A 20,774-nucleotide genomic window follows, 5' to 3' on the forward strand; every position below is an offset into this window, starting at 1 on the left:
GGGCAAGTTCTAAGTATTTAGCTACACTAAGTTTTTCAATTTATGTATTTTGTATCATGTAAATATTTGGAATGATTTTGTCTGATCCAAATTTGGAATAGTATATGATGTAAGTAACTTTGTCAATGAATATTATGTATATATACACAGTCTGTGATGATGGATTGTTTTATCTGTAATTATGACACAATCATAGTATATTTTGTGTGTATTGTTTTCTATAACCATTTGAGGCATGTGTTTGTAGTATGATTGCTGGATATATAATAGTTTGTTTATGTGCAAGTTTTTGATATACAGTATAATATACAGTATAAATAAATACATATAATTAAACAAAAAATAAATAAGAATTTGGCAAAATGGTACTGAAATTGGTTTTGTACTGGCAGGGAATATATTAAACAAACAGCATACAATCTTTTTTGTCATTGAATGATAAGAAACTCGAAGAGAATCTGAGAAGTAAGATTACTTAATCCATTTTTCCTAAGAAGAGTAAAGGTTTTCCAATATATATTATCACATCTAGAGTATGGAAAAAGTAGAGAATGGAAGAAAGTTATCACAAGAAAGTTACAGGAGCAGTTACTGTAACAAGTAGTTTGGATTAGATTTTACATTTGAGGAGCTTCCTTAAGAACCCTACTTTTATTACAGTAAGTAAATATATTTAAGTTATAATATATATTAATTAATACTGATTTTAAATATATTTTAAAAAAATAAAAATTTTACTTCTCTATATTTGTATCCATATAATTATGAAGCTCCAATAATTTTTCTTTAGAAATTTCAAATAATAATTTCAACAATTCATTTTTCCAATTTAAACAATATGTTTTAATGGAATATTTTACTGGAGTTGAATCAATAGATAAAAACTGGATGTAATAATTTCTGTCTTCTTTTTGTGCACCGTTCATTAATTCTGTATATCTGAAATTTGAAATATTTATATTATTTATATACAATATGACAATTATTTTAGTACGTAATATTATTATTTGATATTCAAATTCTTGAAAGCATACTACATCTACTTCCAAAATTTTGAAAAGTTTAAGTCTTTGAAACAAATTTAAGGAGAGATATCATTAGAGTACTCTAATGATATTTCTCCTTAAGTTTGAAATGATATTATGACATGTTTGAAAACTTTGCAAATGGAACATCAAAATATTTGTGGGATGTCATTATTTTTGATCAAATATTTGTCTATCAGTTTGAGCCAGAAACCAAGCAGCACTCCCAAGTTTGGATTTTTCACAATGAAGAAATTCCTCTGAAGGTGAAGTGTGCAAGAAGTGCTGATCAGAAAATAGTGATATATTGTTTTGGAAAAACTGCATACATTTGTATCATTCCTGCTAGTGAAAGCAAAAACTATTACTGAAAAACAGTACACCATAGTAGTACAAAATCTTTCAGATTTGTCAAATTCACAAAAGGTAGTCAAACAACAGACTGTGAGATCTTCTTCACTATGACAATACACTCAGCCATATGGCCACAAAGACTATCAAGCTTCTGAATGGGTCAAAGAAATAACTACTAACCATTGATCATGTAGCCCTGATATGGCACTTTGTGACATTTTTCTAAAAGTGAAGGAGGATCTTTGTGAACATCATTTTGGTCACCAGATGTTGTAAGATCTTATAGTAATTGCCTGAAGAAGAGTGGTCCATGTATTTCCAGAAGTGGTTTGACCAAATGAACAGTTGCATTAAGCATCACAGAGAGTACTTTGAGAAATTGTGAAAAATGTTAACAAGTTTCACATGAAACTTTTCATGTATCTGGAAATTTTCAGAATGATCCTCATATCACTCATTAGTGCTACGAGTAAAGAGTAAACATGTTACATCATGTCAGCAGCAAATAGCTCATAACTAAGAAACAAAACATAACTGTTAATGGTGTGAGATCAGCAGGGGTACTACTCCGCTAGGATAGTTAATACCACTTAATCGGCGGCTAGTCGGTGAGACTAGTTCTCAGTCGTCCAAAAGAATGGCTTTTCCCAATCTTAGGAAAATCGAGTGCGGAGGGACTTACAGTTGAATATTAAAGCGGAACGAAAAATTGTGAGATCCCTCAGTTCCAACGTCAGGGACCTGACACCAGTTTATCAACTTATCGGTTGCGGATAAACACGCGAGTAGGGATCTGATTCAGGTAACAGTCAAGAGACATTTTCTTTAACGAGAAAATTTTAATAATCTAAAATAAACAAGTTAATACAACATGGAAATAATTAAGTAATTATATACAATCGATGAAGACAACGAATAAATCAAGATACCGCCAAGAGAGTAACGGACTTACTTAACTTATACAATATCGAGAGAGAGAGCTCACAATTCATTAATAAACATACAACCTGTGTAGTGGACTTCTTCTTCTTCTGTATTTGTATTAGTCGAAAATACCTTCAATTATAAGGTTCTCATACTCCTATTCATGGAGAGGCATTGATATTCACGTTCCTAAACTATATCTTCTATGGCTCTAACGCAATATTAATTCAATAGGATACGACTATGGGCGTTGGCCTTATGGAGCTTGTATGGATTTTGTCTTCCTCATCTGGGATCTGTTGATGAGCTCCCCGAATTCTGTCAAACTTCAACTATATCTCTTGGTTTACGACCAATCATCATACTGTTCTTCACCCACGTGAATGGATGAAAAGGGAAAGAAATGAGGGATCATCAATTCCCATCATGGGGAGATTTTTAACAGATAAGGGAAAAACAGAGGATGCTTCTACTTCCGTCAAAGGAAGTGACTCTGTTATCTGCTTTCCCACGCTAGAAAATCGTTATTTTCTCACCAAAGGAAAGAATATTTTTCTACAAAATTTTAAACTATATTTTTAAATCATCATTTAGTCCCAGGGGCTATTCAGATCTCACACTGGCCATTCTAGTTACAATAATTAATATTAGTTTCTTGCAAAATCTACAAATGTATTTCATTTTGTATATAAATGTATAAAGCTAAGGATTTTGTTGTACATTTATAAATCAATGAAAATGAAGATAAAATAAAAATTCTTCAACACAAATTGAAAAAGTTAAGTACATGGCATTTGAAAATTGACAGTTATGTGAAAATTCCAGTGTCAAGCAATTTTTCAAAATATATTTGTAAAATAATTAAATCTTATAGATATTATTAGAGAATTAAAAATTTTCATTTATAAATACCTGTTAATGTCATCTTCAAATATTTTAGCAGATGGTTGTTGCAGCTTAAAATTTTCTATAAATGCAGCCATATCTATATTCCAAAGATTAGAATATGCTTCCCATCGTTTACAATATGCTTCCTTATTGTCCTTTAGAGTATTAAGTCCACTTGAAATATTATTTTGTAAATGAATACAATCTTCATCTTTCATTATAACTTCTTTGAATGACTAAAATTTTAATAATTAATTAATTACAATAAAAAATCTAAAAACAATATAATAATTGATTCTTAACTAACTTATTACATTAAAAATCTACAATAAAATACAAAATACATTTAGCACGAAAAATTAATATTGTGCAATACATTGTTTATATTGATGATACAAAGAGCAAGTATTAACTTTAATTGTAAGTATCTCAAAAATACTTGAATCTACAAACTGGGAAAAGTCTATACTTGCTTGTTTATTTTACTTCTATTTTTTCATCTCTCTCTATAAAGCAAGTGAAGAACCTTCTAAAAGGAGAAAATATAAGCAACCAGTACTAAGCTTTGATCAAAGATTTAAAAAAAAACAATGTGGGTAAATGATGACAATAATAAAAGTCATCAAAAAAATCAATTAAAGAAATTCTACCAAATGAGGAAGAAAAAAAGAAAGAATGGATTTCTATTGAAACCCTTAAGTTTATACAAGGAAAAAAATAGCTAACAATATTCAGAAATGCTTCTCAAACCTTTAAAGAATCTAATAACAAATACAGAATATATTATTGGTGTGAAAAAAAACTCTCTCTGCACAAATGTTTTCTAACTCTTTCTGAGTTCTTCTTCAGATGCTACAATGGTTATGGAACTTCATTCAGAACATAAGAGCTTTTTAAAATAAACGTAAATTCAAATGACTATTTGAACTGTAAGTATAAAAATTTAAAGCCATCATGCATTGTTCTGCACATAACAAAGATTCAAATAGAGCTTGCCAGGCCATCATCACCATCATTTCTCCTTAAAATTTATACAAGATGATAAAGTTAGTTTTAAAGATTTCTATGGCTTCCAACCATTTGAGGTGTTCTGTGTGTGATGTTGTGAGGAAGAGTTTGGCCCACGTGAAGTCCATCACAATTTCCAGATTCACTGTATAGGTAGAGAGGGCTGTGGAAATTCTAGCATGTTGCGCATCCAAGATATGTTCTTGTATTCTGGTTCTTATAGAACATTTAATGGACCCAATGTACAGAAAGTCCCTATTGCATCAGGACCTTTTGTTCATTGGGTAGTCTGGAAGAGTTGGGAGGGTCTTTTCCATTCTGAAGGATGGTGAAAATAGATAGGCACTTCCTGAAAGCTATATGAAGCACACGCTTCTTAGCAATTTTTGCATACAATGGACTTAGGCAAAGGTTAAAAAAGGAGATTAAAGATAACAGAGACCTGTTCTCCCCAGTTTGGTCAGTTACAGATGTGTCAAATTTTAAAACTTAAATAATTTTTATTTTAATTACTACATACTTAATATAGTTGAATCTAATAAATTTATTTTAAATTTAATTTACAAGAATTTTTAAATTTATTGTCATGGTTTTTTTTATATGTACAATATTTATTATGTTTGCTTTTTTTATTTGTTTCATTTAAATTTAAACTCTTTTATAACACAGAATTATTAGTTAATCAAAAACAATCATACTCACAGGAATTTCATCTTTATATTCTTTTAAAATATCTGTTAATCTTCCAAAAGTATTTAGACAATCAAAAATATTTTTAACAATATCCACAAATACTTCATTCAATTCAAGGGTACTTGGTATAAGTTCAAGCTAATAAAAAATTTAAAATACTGTAACTGTTTTTAAAAGTAAACTCAGAATATAATTTTAAAAATGTACAGTACTTAATAATTTGTCACATGACACTTTATCTAAAATAATGTTTTTCAACATAATCATTAATAATCTTACAAGCAGCACTGTAGTCATGCCAAGGCATACCAGGGCAATGTCTTAGTACTTTCATTTTTTAAGCAGTGTAAAGCTCTAGCTAGTACTTTGTGTACTTTGTGGTTGGATTTTAGAATGTGTAACTAAGCCAAAAACTGAAAAAAATTACTTCTTAAACAGTTTTTTTTTTTGCACTGATTATGAATATACAGTGGAACCTCGCTTAATGAACATAATTAGTTCCAGAATCTTCTGTTCAGAACGGGTGTAATTCCTGTTCTAATCATAACGAGCATAATTCGTTCTCGTAATGTGAAACACTCATTAAGCGAAACAATTTTTCCCATATAAATGAATGTAAAATACGATAATGCATTCCATGCCAAAAACTACTCAAATATTTTATGTATAATGTTTATTCAAAGAAAATTATACAATATACATTGTTAAAGAGCGTGAATCATCTTCATCTTTTCTTCTAGCACTGAATGAACCAACCTGGAATGCAAATTCAAATGCAGAAAAAAAAAATTTCTCAAACAGCCAAACGATATGCCAAATTTTTGGGCAATGTAAAGGCATATTAAATTTAATAATTATAAATATCAATAATTAATTTTTAATTTAGACATTTCTAAAATTTAATTTAGAATTGGTCATTAAATTTAATACACAATGGCAGCATAACTGCATATCACTAGTCAAATTAATTAATTTCTAATATTTAATTATAGCACAAGAATTTGGCATATCACTTGTCATGTATATTATATAATGGGCTATGGTTGTTGATGTTTATATGTAATATGTCTGAACACAAGTTTGGAAAAATGTATGATTACAAGTGACACTAAGATGCCAGTGGAAGGAATGCTAAACACAAACTGATGGAGCACGTGCACAATCCGAGACCTCCCCTCTCCTCATCACTCGTTATGCAAAGTGTCGCTCATTAAGCAAGTGATTCATTTACAATTTGTCTTGCTCATTATGCGAATTACTTGTTATGAGAGGTGCTTGTTAAGCAAGGTTCCACTGTATAGGTCATTTTTGGTGCATTTAAGCCATTTAGCAGATATTATTCCCAAAGTTGCACTTTCCCAATACAAAATTTCATAGATGGTGGCACCTCCATAGATAGTGGTGATTCAAACTTGGGATGCCAGTTAGTGCCTTAGCCCTTTTTAACACCTTAAGCCCATAACCCGAGATATCTCGGGCAAGTTACATAACGTTACATAAAATGAGGTCCTTAAGGCCATTTTTGAAATTTTTTTTTTTTTTGAATTTTTGGAATGTTTTTTAGGTCCCGAAATTTTTTCAAAATTTTTTTCCCGCGCAAAAAAATTTTATCGCGATTTTAATGAGCCTATGTGAAGGCTCGATTAAGGCTTAATTGTTTTTTAATGGGAGTTTTTTATCAAAATTATTTCATGGTTTTTAAGTTGTAGCGCACGGATTTTCATTCAGTAAAGTTATTTAAAGTTAGTTTCTGATGTCAAAAACGACCTCCGATGGTTTTTTAATTTTTTTAATTAATATATTTTTATAAATATATAATTAATTAATTAGGGGGGGTCGGAAATCGCAATAAAATATTGAATTTTTTAAAAATATTTAAAAATTTCTGTGTCGCTTATAGTCACCCTACTTTAAACCCTTGTCCTCCCGAGACGTCTATGAGAATGTCCCGGGAAATCCGACTCCAGCTGTGTTCAAGGTCACCCAGCTGTGTAAACAATGACTCATCGGTGTTACATTTCACAGACAGGCGAAACAAAGGAAAATAAAATTTAAAGCTTTTTCTTCAAAATAAACGCATTTCTTTCGTTTTTTTTCTGTTTTAAGTATTTTTTACGTTTAATTGAAATCTATATAAAAAATGTCAATGTCCTTAAGGAGTTAATTTATTACTACACCCCTGCTTAAAAGATTTTTAAATGTAAATATTAACAACAAAAAACAGTTAAATTTTAAATCAAATTTTAGATCTGATTATAAAGCTCACAAAATTTCTTTGTATTGTATCATAATCCATGTTTTGTATTGTATCATAATTACAAATTTTCAAAATTATTCATTCATTCAAAAAGCTACATTATTATGATAAAAGAACTTTTAAATTTAAAGTATGATATATTTTATTTTTATTTTATCCACTGTTCACTTATTTTCACATAGCTGAAATTAAGAGGCCAATTTTTCTATTAATTTTTATCATTACTTAAATAAATTTTGTATTCATTCACAGTAAGAAGTTAAATTTTATACTTTTATTTTATTTATTTTTTTATAATAATTAAAAAATATAAAATAATTTTTGTTGTAAATTAACTATTTCTGTCATTTTATCAATGTTTAAGTTTGTGTACGAATATGCCAAAATAATCAAATTAAGATCTCATACTTAATAGATAATGAACACTCTATAATTAAGAAACTTGTTTATATTAACAAAATACTATAAGAAAGTTAACTGCACCACATGCCAAATAATGATCTAGTGTAATGTTATGACAATGTATTCTGTCTTATGGCATTAAAACCATTGATTTTAATGCCATAAGACAGAATACATTAATCATAACATTACACCAGACACTTTACTAAGCAATGAAGTATTAAGATTCTGAAAATTCAAATTTAAGATTAGGTTTCTAAAGGATATTTATCAAACAACAATTAAAAAAATTGCTAGTCTTCTTTGCAAAAAGAATACAAAAGAAAGAAAAAATTATTATTTACCTTTAATTATTAATAATTGCTAAAATGAATTAATTTAACTTACATATATTTATTATTTATTTTATTTAAGATTATGTTAAAAAGAAAATTAAAAATATTTTTAAACAAAAATATAAAGTTTTTACAGTTTCCTATTTAGAGTATATTCTAACATAAAATAAAATAAAATAAAAAAAACTGGAATGTCAAGATAATCAAGCAACAGAACATAATACTCTTTATATTCAAAATTATTTCATTATATTATGACCATATAGCACCCTAGCAAGAAAATGAGTTGTCAAAATTTTTCAAATTTTATTTTATCTGCTAATTATACTCTAAATACATCAGTCTTCAATAAGAAGAAGTGACACAACTTGGATTCAAATACTTTTTTGCATAAGACTGCTAGTGTCATTATGTTCAATAAGGAACCAAGAATAGTGTCATATTTCAATTGTGTGTCAACCACAGATGTGTGTCAAAAATGGCAGTGCAATTTTTCAGAAAAAATAAAATATTTTGGTTCCTCTTTCCTGATGAAACTGAAATTTTCCTGACTGCATAGATTTATCACATCAGCAGAACAAAATATTTACAAGAAATAGCTTGAGTTCTGCCAGTTTTCATATTGTATCTTGTGTCACTTAGAACTTCAGCTTGAGCAGAAAGTTATCATATTTAGGTTTAATGACAGTGTGAGAAGCCGGGGGCCTAGGGAGGTTCCCTATATTCCTGTTAACAACAGTTTGGTGAAAACCACTCACGTTGTCAGTGGATGGCTTTGTAGATTATCAGAGACAATCAAGAGATTTCTGTCTCATCAGGATCTGACACTAGTTAGGATAGGGTTAAATGCATCCTAACTAGCATTGATTCTGATATAATATTCAGTTCACAGAGTTCAAAAATGAATGGTGAGCTGCTAGTCAAGAGGGGCGATTGCAATGAGTAAGTCAATAGGGTGTCCGGTAGTCCGAGAAAGACAGGTAGACTGTTTAACAAACATAACAAAAGTTTAATATAGATTTTCTAGAGTATACAGGATTCTACTAAACAACTAAATACTAATACTAATCGTAAACATGTCACTCACAAAGTGAATTTCTATTTTATCTACATTTAAGGAGAGAGAGAGAGTTTACAAATGTTCTAAGTCTATTACCTCTGGTAAGTAACTGATCGATTGACCTCTCATAATATTGGGTCATTGTTGTCTTTGTACAGAGTATGAGTGCTGAACAGAAGTACAGCTTGGTTGTGTGTAGCCATGAGGATGTTCATTCTGTGGAGGTTTAACCTGAATATGTCCACCTTGTATGGAGCTGGGAATGTCTGCTGGGATATGGTGTCTTGGGATAGAACTGCCAGTGTCCATCTGGGACTCAAGTTATAGCTTCTTTTATCCTTCTGAGGCATGGGAAAACCCATCAAGTGATCAGACATTTGGCGACGAAGTTGCAGGTGTGAGGTCAGAGGTTGCTGTCGATGATGCTAAGATGTTGTTTAAATGAAGCTGCTACTGCCATATTTGGTTTGAGACCTGCAAGATTCCTCGTTTACTCGTTTGAAGGTTGACCTTTCCCTCTTTTAATAATAGGTTGTTATAATTTAGCACTAGATTGTTATAATTCTTTAGCAGTTGTTGATGAAAGAGTGTTATTCAATCCATTTTCTGTGCAATGTTTTCTTAATGATTGCAATGAAGAAATAAGGTAAAAATTTCTTGTGAGATGGCAAAATCAAGTCTGCCATCTCACAACAGTGTTCGTGTATTAGAAATACAGGGTAGTAAGAACTGAGTACAAAATAAGCATACCATGTTATTCTTTGTCAAAAGATAACCAGAGAGTCTAGTCTCATCTTGTTTCAATTTTTATTTCTTGTTACAATAAATAAAAATTAAATAAAACAAATACTACATTAAAAAATAAAAATTTAGAGAAACAGAAGTCCAAAAGAGAAAAACCAACACTAATATTGCTCTATAGCAAGCATATTCAAAATATTATCAAGAAACAAGAAAAAGAAAGACTGTTTACAATTAATTCACTCAAAACATATTTCAGAGTTATACTGACATTTTCAAATACTTTTTTAAAACTTCTTCATTCAGTTTGCTTAGTTGTTTACGTTATTATGATATTATGCATGTTTTTATATATAACTTTAAATTTTGATAATAATTAAAATGTTAAAATGTAATATGGTTGCTGTTTAGTAAATTTCTATATATGACAGGGGTGGCCAACCTGCGGCTCGCGAGCCACATGCGGCTCTTTGAAGGATTGTTTGTGGCTCTCGATAAATGTACCCAAGTTCCCTTTTCATTTTTGTGTTATTATATTTTTAAAAAATTATTATCATTCCTATGTGTTTCAAAATGTCTTTTAAATTACTAACAACAAATATGAAAGACTAAGTGCAACATTGTAACAAATTTCATTTCCGTCCAAGTTAAGAATGATATGACTCATCGAAAACTGCGCGAACGAACATAAACAGTGGCGTAATAGTCCGTTATCGACCGACTCCAGACCGATTTTGAATTTGTAAACTGTCATTGCAACGGACAGTTAACATTGTGCTCTGGAGGAACAATTTGTATCACTCTTGTTACGGATATAATTCGCAATCTGGAATTTTTTGCATACCTTTTTAATACGTATTTAATTGCAGCTCGCGAAAAAATTTCAAATTTTGAAAAATGGCTCGGACTATTAAGGAGCTTGGCCACCCTGGATATATGATGTCTCTTTAATAAAAAAAAAAAAAAAAAAATTGTTTGGTAGGCAATCTCACAGCTTTCTGGTTAGAAACAGCTTTATTTTACAAATCGGATGACAAGTGAATTTTGGCTTGGTTTTAATTCCCAACCCCTCTTCAGTGCTGTACAAAAAAACGACAATTAAGGGCACGACATTACTCAAATATCATGAATAAAATATTTTACACTATGTAACAAACCACTTACATATAGATAAGAACATAAATTAAATTTTCTATTTTTACAATTGTATCTTCCATCAATACAGTAATACCCCGACTTACACTACCCCGACTTGTGCGATTTTCAAATCTCGTGGATTCGTCTTTTGTTTGAGCGCCACGCAACCCTTGATTACTCACTCCCCCCACACTATTGTTCAGCTTACATCTTCAGATGTGTCGTGCAGAATCCACACATAGCTACAATTTACTTTGTGTTATTTATTTCTGTGTTTGTTATATCTACGAAGACTCAAGAGACTCTACTATGTCATCCAAACGAAGTAGAACTAATTCTTCTGCATCAAACAAGAAAAAAACTTTATCTAGGAATAACGATGACTTCATTCTTGCTTAACTCGTTCGGCTTTACGAACATACCCAATGTTAACTTTACATTCCAATTTCGTTAGACTTTTCGAACGATTCGTTACTAACGCGTTTAACTCGTTTGACTTTACGAACGTACCCATTATTAAAGACTTTGATACAAAAATGAAAATTTTTGAATTGGCAAAGAAGTTTGATCTACCGGAATTGTCGGTCAGAACAATTATAAAAGGCAAAGAAAAAATTCTCGAAGCTGTGAAAAATGCTCAATCTTTAAATTCAAGCATCATTTGTAAACGTCACAGTATTATCGCTGAGATGGAAACAATGTTAAAATTATGGTGTAATAATCAAGTAAATGTGAAAAATTGTAAAATAATATAGGCCTAATTTGTTATACATACGTATTATCTAAGATTTTATTAAACATTTTTTTCTAAATTATTGTTTTCTTTAGTCCCTGGCCCCAATTAAAAATAATTTGTATGTATTTATATGCAAAATTATACCCCGACTTACGCAAATTCGACTTACGCGGTTACCGCTCGGTCCCACCTATCGCGTAAGTTCAGGGTATTACTGTATATACAACAGTCCACTACTTTACATAAAAAAATTCTTTATAAAATTATAAATAACAATGGTTTAACACACTTAATTACATAAAAATTTAAAATTCTATCTAAAAATTTCTTAAAAAACTTACACATTATATTTCCATTATTCAATACACTTAAAGTAGGTGTGTATCAGTTCTCCCAAGCAAAGACTGTATAAGTGTTAATATAACATAACATAACATACTATAATTTAAAATTAAGAATTAATTACTTTACAATTAAATTCTTGAACACCAATGACATAAAAACATACAGACAAAAGATGTTATCCAGTAATTCTAATTTATCCAAACAAACCATACAATGGATCTTAGACTGTGCTTTAATTATGATGTTTAACATGTTGAAGCACCCTCTATTAATCTGTACCATTGAGGGTCAATTAACATACCATCTGAAATATTAACTAAATTTTCTTTGTGATGTTTTCTTTTATATGTATCCTTTTCTAAATGTAAAATTTTTATATTATTTCTATTAATTTGACATTTATTATTTTTTATGTGAGTGTACCATGGGGAGTTATTGTATCCCAGCCAAATAGCAGCCTCATGCTCTTTTATTCTTACTTCTAATAAACAACTAGTTTTCCCTATATAAATTTTTGGATTTTGACAGTTACACTTTATTCTATAAACTGCCCCTGCTTTTTTAAGATTATCTATTTTATTATGTTGTTTATTAATGTTTTTATAAATGTTGTGTGATATTTTATTGATCAAAGATGGGGCCGAACTAATATCCTTTTTAAGGGCATTATTGCAATTTTCGAAAATGTTTTTAATATACCGAATGGTTTTATATTTTTGTCCAGTTTATTTCATGTTATATCTATTTATGTAATATTGTTTATGTCATGTATTTAGTTTCAACTTAGGATAATCATTAAGGATAAACTTTGTTTCTAGGTCTTTTAACTTAATTTCTTTATTTTTATTATTAGATATTCTTGTATATACGTTTTTTAAGTCCATAATATAGGTAATCTTTTTCGTGTTTTCTGGAATGTATGAATAGTAGTTAATCATTTTATTAACATTACAGGGTTTCTTATATGTTATAAAAAATTATATTTTATAAAGAATTTTTATATTTAAAATAGTGAACTGTTATGTATATTCATGGAAGATACAATTGTAGAAATAGAAAATTTAATTTATGTCCTTATCTATATGTAAGTGGTTTGTTACATAGCGTAAAAAAATCTTTTTTATGATATTTGAGTAATGTCATGCCCTTAATTGTCGTTTTTTTTTCTACAGCACTGAAGAGGGGTTGGGAACTAAAACCAACCCAAAATGCACTTGTCATCCAATTTGTAAAATAAAGCTGTTTCTACCCAGAAAGCTGTGAGATTGTCTACCAAACAAGTCTTTTTGGATTAAAGAGACATCATATATAGAAGTTAAAATAAAAGTTTAATAAAGTGCAAAACAATAAATTATTTTATTATCTTTGAATTTCATAAATCAAAAATGGGAAAAATTACTAATCAAATTTTTAACAGTTTAACACCACCATATTCAACCTTGTTTTCTCTAGGGCCACATACACATGATAGCTATTAACGCGGGCCGCAACATAACAATTATAATAAAAATCTTACTTAATTTCTCACTTACCCTAGAAATTTAGTGTGACTGTTGATATTGCAAACATTTTTTCATGATTTCATTTAAATCTGTTTTTATACTCCTTCCGCCCTGTGGGCATTAAGAGGGCCTCTTATAGCAAGCCCATTATGGGTTCGGCCAGGCCCACAATGGTGCGATCGGGTGGTGTGGGACGGGGCTGACATATTCGAATGGACCACCCTAAAAAATTCCTGGAGGATTCCCTGACCCAACCGGATTCGATCCCAGGTCCCCCAGAGTGGTAGGCTGCCACCTTGACCGCTCGGCCATCTGGCCGTCAATTCATTTAAAACAGCCTTGTAACTGCTGCATGCTACTTGTAAAACGGCATCCAGGTGTGAATCAGTAAGCCAGTTCCTATATATGTTCTTTGCAAATTTCATTTGCAAATATGACGTTTCACATAGATACATTGATGCGAACAACATAAGTAAAATCTGAGCACTTTTTTACAGTCTTATATTGATCAGGCACTACTTTCCAGAAGTAGTAATTATTTCCAGAAGTCAACCTAATTATTTTCTGTTCTCTTTCACGTCCGGGCCAATCCCAAAAGCTCAGCGGGCCACACATGGCCCGCAGGCTGAGTATGGTGGGTTTAACATAACACCATAACAAAATCAATTTCTATATTACTTTCAGAAACTTGAAACAAGCAATTTGAGATTGACTAACTTAAAATATATTTAATACCATTGTAAATAGTTAATTTCAAAATGTACAATTCTCTTTCCTCTCCCATGAAAAATTTTTATTTCATGATGAATTCAGGATATTTATCATCTAATTATTATATAATTATTATATAATTAGAAGATAAATATCCTGAGTTCATCATGAAATTGTAATTATATGCAAATGAAAGATAACTCATATCCACCACAAGAGGGCTTGAACCTGATACAGATGGTATAAAACTTGGCAGTTGGTGAGAAGATTTACTTAATTTTTAATGTTAAGGCGTCAGATACCTAAAATGAAAGGCTGACGTCTGATCGTTTTTAATTGTAAATTTTTACCTATTGTTATTCGTTTTTATGAAGTGATTTCTTCAAACCAATGTAAAAAAGGCTACTTCTGTGGTGTATGAAAAAAGATTAATTGATAGACTCAAAAATTAAATAATTTTTTGTACATAGTCTGAATCTCTAAAAATTTTTATATTTTTGGCTTCTGTTACTTTTCTCACAGAGGTGTGGTATACATTAGTAAAAACAATTAAATAAATAGAATACAAATATAACAAAAGTCAGAGATTATTGTGCAACTGAAAAAAAGAGAATAAGAAGAAAAATCAATAATATGAAGTTTAATGGTGACAAATGTAAAAATTCAAATTTACCATATTATTTCTATATTTATATATTGTTGTTATTATGACAATCTCTTACACATATAGTATACAGATATTAGAAATTTTGGTAGAAATGTTCTGTAAGAATGTTGTGCTTTAGGATCCACATAGGTGGATGTTAGAAAAATAAATCTATGCTTTTTTTTAACTCTTGTTTATAATAATGTATCCAAATATCATCATAAAGAAAGACATCAGGAATAATCAATACATAAAATATTTTTGTAGCTAAATCTAAAAAGATTTTTCATAAATATATACTATAGTGTGTATCAGTTCTCCCAAGCAAAGACTGTATAAGTGTTAATATAACATAACATAACATACTATAATTTAAAATTAAGAATTAATTACTTTACAATTAAATTCTTGAACACCAATGACATAAAAACATACAGACAAAAGATGTTATCCAGTAATTCTAATTTATCCAAACAAACCATACAATGGATCTTAGACTGTGCTTTAATTATGATGTTTAACATGTTGAAGCACCCTCTATTAATCTGTACCATTGAGGGTCAATTAACATACCATCTGAAATATTAACTAAATTTTCTTTGTGATGTTTTCTTTTATATGTATCCTTTTCTAAATGTAAAATTTTTATATTATTTCTATTAATTTGACATTTATTATTTTTTATGTGAGTGTACCATGGGGAGTTATTGTATCCCAGCCAAATAGCAGCCTCATGCTCTTTTATTCTTACTTCTAATAAACAACTAGTTTTCCCTATATAATATTTTGGATTTNGAGTTAAAAAGTCATGTAAGAATTTTAAGAATGAGAAGAACTCATCAAAATAAATAAGAACATCCTAGTAAAAAATGAGTCTACAAATCAGCCATTTATGAGATAAATGATATTTTCAAATGCATGTTGCAAATGTCAAAAGAAAGTCTCTTGAACAAAAATCTTGAAACTGGTAAACAATCTTCTATTCAAATAATGCATTTTTACAATTTCCATCATTTTAAAGTTTTACTTGGACAATTTACATCTGTTTTATAACAGATGTTCAAAATACTACCATTGCAGCTAAACACAACTTTGAATACTTCTCATCACAGAAGCTTTAATTCTTTCAAACATCTCTGGGTCATTTCTAATTTGAAAACTGCCATTTTCAATACGCTGTAATTTTTTCCACTGGATCTACAGAATCTGAATGTACCAAACTTTTCAAATATGTCAAAATACAAAAATCCATACAATTTAAGCTGAGAAGTTAAACTAGAAAATCCTCATCTTATCCTTATTGCATTATATCTTTCAATTACATACTCTTTTACATATAGTCAAAAGTGAGCTGGTGCATCATTGTGCATAAATCAGCAAAAATATAATTTATCCTGGAAGCAGTTAATTTGGAGACCTACTTTTATTACAACTTTTTTACTTATTTTTACAAGTTCTTTCTTCTTTTAAAACTTATCACGGCTTTTTAAAAATTTAATATATATTGTATGTGCCAATATGTAAGTTAACCTCAATGTTTTTGCTTAAAAGTTTGAGACCTAAGTTTGCTGTATAAGTCAATCCCAAACTATACAGTAGATTAGATTACTGATAAGACAAACTGAAATGTGGATACAATATACAAAGCATATTAATAATGTAAAAGGTCTAAGGTAAAAGCTTATGGTAAAAGCATATTAATAAGACACATCCCTTTCATTGAGACATAACAGCTGTAATTGCAAGCAGACATAAGTTTGAACATTTTCATTGGACAGTCATCATTTATTTTATCTAGGAATCAGAGTCATACTTGTCCTGTACTAGCAACGATAATGTTGCTTTTATTCCAAGAATAAAATAAAATAAAACATACAGAAAACAACAAAATTCTTGCTATAATAACACAATCATCACAACTTGTCACTTTACAACATGGGGGAAGTAGTTCACTGCCTGAGTCATCAAACTAGAGCCTTTCAAACATGAGTCTTCAGTTTATTAATGATAAAACTGTAAGGTCCGTTTCATATTTATCCAAACTTCCATCAATAGCAACTTAATAATAAAAGCAATGCATTGTTAAAGTCCAATACATACAAAACAACATTTATTTACCAAGGTTTAACATAATATAATAAATAATTTAAAAAAACTTATGGTACTGTTGCTTTACAGATATCAAAAATAAAAAGATATCAAAATAAACTATTTCAAATTTATTCAGACAGTTATTAATTTCCACAAATTAAACTAAAATACAATGATATTATGTAAGTAATGTGCAAATTAGAGACAACTCCTACGCTATGACTGAAGGATGTGTGTATGAACTGCAATTTTAAGTATGGGGAAAACAAAAATTTTATCCTTTTATGAACAGGGATGAATTGATGCATATAAATTAGCAGGAAATGTTCAGAGTTAGTCATTTTTGTGAGCATCAGAGACAAAGTTCAAAGTTCAATTTTCCTGATTGACACTTATTAGAATTCCAACCCCATGATATTGCCTGAACTCAGGTTCTCACAGGTTTGATCATTACAATTACACTTTCACAGTGGATTCATTTTACACATTCTTTTGTCATTATTAAAACATTTTTAAGCATGTTTTGTGAGAGATTCAAACTCTGTCCTGGACCTCACATTTGTGTGTGTCATTTTCTTATACTGGTACCTGGGTGTCTAATAATCCGTTTTTTGCAAGTTTTCTTGCTCATTTGCTATTTGAGTCATCATCATCATCTTCTTCAGCTTATTCTACCATTTTAAATTATGGTGTAACATATGGTGTAACATTTCAGTTAACCAGGTTTCGGATAAATGACGCTCTACTGTAATTGGGAGTAAGCTTATGGGTCTATAATTTTTATGTCCTCTTTGCTGCCTTTCTTATGGATAAGTATTACATTTGCACTGTTCCAATGATTTGGTATGCATCTTGACCATAGGCATTCTGTGTATATATTCACCAAGATTTTCCATATCTTTCTGCCAGCATACTTCAACATTTCAGCTGTTATTCCATCATTACCAGCTGCCTTACCATTTTTTATAGTTTTAAGTGTTGATTCTATTTCTTCCATAAGAACCTCTGGGATGTTTTCTCCATTGTGAAGTGCTTCTTCTCCAAGCATCTCAGGAGCTTTATAATTCACTGTAAAACTTGGTTACTTGTTGAATTATTTCATTTCTGTTTGTGGACCTGGTGTTTTTGTTTACCAGTGCAATTATTTGTTTCTTTCCCATGATTAGCATTCTTTTTATCCTTTTATAACTTTTTCTATTTTCAATTGCATTCTCAATCAGTTGTTAATTGAATTTCCTAATATGTTCTGTTATCTGTTTCCTTATTGTCTTACATAATTCTTTGTATTCTGTTCTCTGTGTATGAGTACTTGCTTTCATTTCCTGTTTGTGTTTTAACAGATCTTTAGTTTTGTCAGACAATTTCTTGTGTTCATCTTTTGCTGTGGTCCTCCTATCTTCTTAGCATAGTTGAGAATGATTTTCAGTAGCTGAAAGCTATTGACTTGGTCATATAGTCTTTTGTCTAGTGTCCTTTGGTACTGATCTGAATTTTCCATTAGGTTATGGACATTGATTCCTAATATTCTTGGTTTTCTGACTAACTCAAGTCTTTCTAGTTTTAAATCTAAGACAATTCTCAATCTGACTAGTCAATGGTCACTGCCTATTTGGAATTTATTAAGAACGTTGACATCTTTAACTGTGTGGGTCTTGTTGGTAAGAATGTAGTCAATTTCATTCTTAGTCACTGTATTCGGTGCTTTCCATGTCCATTTTCTGTTCGGGTTCTTCTTGGAGAATGTATTCAATATTTACATGTTCTGGTAACTTGCAAATTGCACCAGTCTTTCTCTTCTTTTGTTCCTTTCACCAAATCCATAGGTCTCCACTACTTGTTCCTGGTTGTCTCTTTTTCCCAGTTTGGCACTAAAGTCTCCAATTAGATATTTGAAATGGCTTCTATTATTGTTCAGTGTCTCTGCTACATCGTTACAGAATTTCTCTATCTCTTCATCTGGGTGTGAAATTGTAAGAGCATATACAAGGTCTGTTCAAAAAGTATCAGACCTTATTTTTTTCCGCATAAACCAATGATGCGAGAGAGGCCTCCTTCGGTGGAGTTGTGGAGGGGACAGTCATGCACAGCCCTGAATTTTTTCCCGCCTGCAGAAAGCGTCAGTCGTTGGCAATCGGCGTATGAGTGAGGTCATGTAGTGCGCTCTCGTCGGATTTCACTAAGCTGGAAAATGACTGAACAACGTGAGCAGCGATATTACATCAAATTTTGCCAAAAACCTTGGCGATACCCGAGTGTAAACCATTCGCAAGATTCAGCAGGCTTTCGGGGACGATCCTTGAGGCCAAAAAAAGCGCGGCAGGTCCGCAGCAATATCAAAGGTCATGTTGACAGTTTTTTCGACTTTCGTGGGGTGGTGTGTCGTGAGTACGCACCACAAGGCCAAACCATCCCAAAGGAGTACTACCAGGAGGTCCTTCGTCGTCTTTCCGATACAGTGCGATGCAAACGATGGGATCTGTGGTTGATCAAAACTTGGCAGCTCCATTGTGATAACGCATCCGCCCATTCTGCGCATCTGATTCGGGCTTTCGTCGCCAAACACAATACTCCTGTGGTTCGTCACGCTCCGTACTCTCTCCACATGGCTCCATGTGACCTTTGGCTATTTCTCAAGCTGAAAATGCCGCTAAAAGGAACCCAAATTTAGTCGAGAGAAGACATCATGCGAAATGCGACGGACCGGCTGATAACCATTCCAAAAGATGCGTTCCAGCAGTGTTTCCAGCAATGGCAGGAACGCTGGGAGAAGTGTATACATTACCAAGGAGACTACTTTGAAGGGGATTAGGGTTTTGTACCTCAAAGTCAATAAATTTATTTTTGCCGACCAAAGGTCCGATACTTTTTGAACAGACCTTGTACTTATACAATCTGTATGTTGTATCTTTTTGTAAGTTGTAAAGTAAAGCTGGCTACTAAATTTGAGATATGCATTATGTCAATTATTCTGTTTTTCCATTTCTTGTTAATTAGGAAACTTACACCACTTGTTCTGCCTGTCAGTGCCAAGGGAAATTAAGTAAAGGGAATTGCCTGTTGTTAGATCTAATAGCTCTTCATCTTTCTCCCTAATATCATTGATTCCAATGATCTCCCACTTTATATTTTCTGTCTCTTTTTCCAGTTCTATGAGTTTAGCTTGATTTGACAGTGTATGGCAGTTGTATGTTGCTATGTAGAGCATTGTAGTTTTGTGTGAGTAGTTATGATTTAGACTCTGCAGATTCTTAGCACCCTCCTGACTGGTTCCTGAGTTCTACCCATCCCAGGGTCATTCAGGTCTATGGAGAATAAGGGTCATGTTTTTTCTTGTATCATGTCGTGCAGGGGTTGGTGAGGTATACCTTACCGCCCTGCCTCAGGGCAAGTTGGCAAGAGTGATGACATCCATTGTTTTTGCCATTTACCTGTGAACCTGCATGGTGACCCCACTGCAGGGTTTATAACTGCACCATTTACCTGGATGGTGAGGTCACCATGTCCCTATGCCATTGCTATTTGATTATGCCTATATAAATAGTGTGTTTGTGTTAAGAGCTTGCAGCCATATGTTATACATTGTACTGTTTCTGGTAGAATGTGGCATTTTCTGCAAGAGTCATCTGTGAGTGATGTATCCTTCAGAATGTGTTTTCTGTAGTTTTTAGTGTTTATGACCTGATCTTGAATGACTACCATAAACCCCAGTCTCTCCAAACAGACAGCTCCTAGTCAGTCAATACTTTGATGCAGTTTTGTCAGCATAGTTCTGAGCTAGGTCGTAGGCATGCCTGCCATGAAGTGCATTTTGGGCCCATGATTGCTTAGCTTAGTGGGGTCTGTTATTTGTGTGTTGAGTTATTATTATTAGTACAGTGTTATTAGTGACATTAATCTTGTAAAATATTGATAAAATTAC

General features: G+C 31.3%; 2 protein-coding genes and 1 pseudogene across 2 annotated transcripts in view; all 3 read right to left on the reverse strand.

The window, feature by feature from the left end:
- LOC111628789 (dynein heavy chain 2, axonemal-like) overlaps positions 1–17,903 on the reverse strand; it is a 116,197-nt gene extending 98,294 nt beyond the window's left edge. The window contains exons 1-4 of the mRNA XM_023372634.1: positions 17,739–17,903; positions 4,902–5,030; positions 3,216–3,427; positions 739–939 (exon numbers count right to left, since the gene is read on the reverse strand). Of these exons, the coding sequence (XP_023228402.1) occupies positions 739–939; positions 3,216–3,427; positions 4,902–5,030; positions 17,739–17,903 (707 nt within the window). The remainder of the gene's footprint in view (positions 1–738; positions 940–3,215; positions 3,428–4,901; positions 5,031–17,738) is intronic.
- A 175-nt stretch (positions 17,904–18,078) lies between these two features.
- Positions 18,079–18,848, reverse strand: LOC111628795 (annotated as a pseudogene).
- Positions 18,849–20,086: 1,238 nt separating this feature from the next.
- The window catches only part of LOC111628805 (dynein heavy chain 2, axonemal-like), a 116,449-nt gene continuing 115,761 nt past the window's right edge, over positions 20,087–20,774 (reverse strand). The window contains exon 18 of the mRNA XM_023372652.1: positions 20,087–20,157. Coding sequence (XP_023228420.1) covers positions 20,087–20,157 — 71 coding nt within the window. The remainder of the gene's footprint in view (positions 20,158–20,774) is intronic.

This window comes from Centruroides sculpturatus, unplaced genomic scaffold, assembly GCF_000671375.1.
Source record: "Centruroides sculpturatus isolate CEXI.00-Female unplaced genomic scaffold, Cexi_2.0 scaffold34, whole genome shotgun sequence".
NCBI lineage: Eukaryota > Metazoa > Arthropoda > Arachnida > Scorpiones > Buthidae > Centruroides > Centruroides sculpturatus.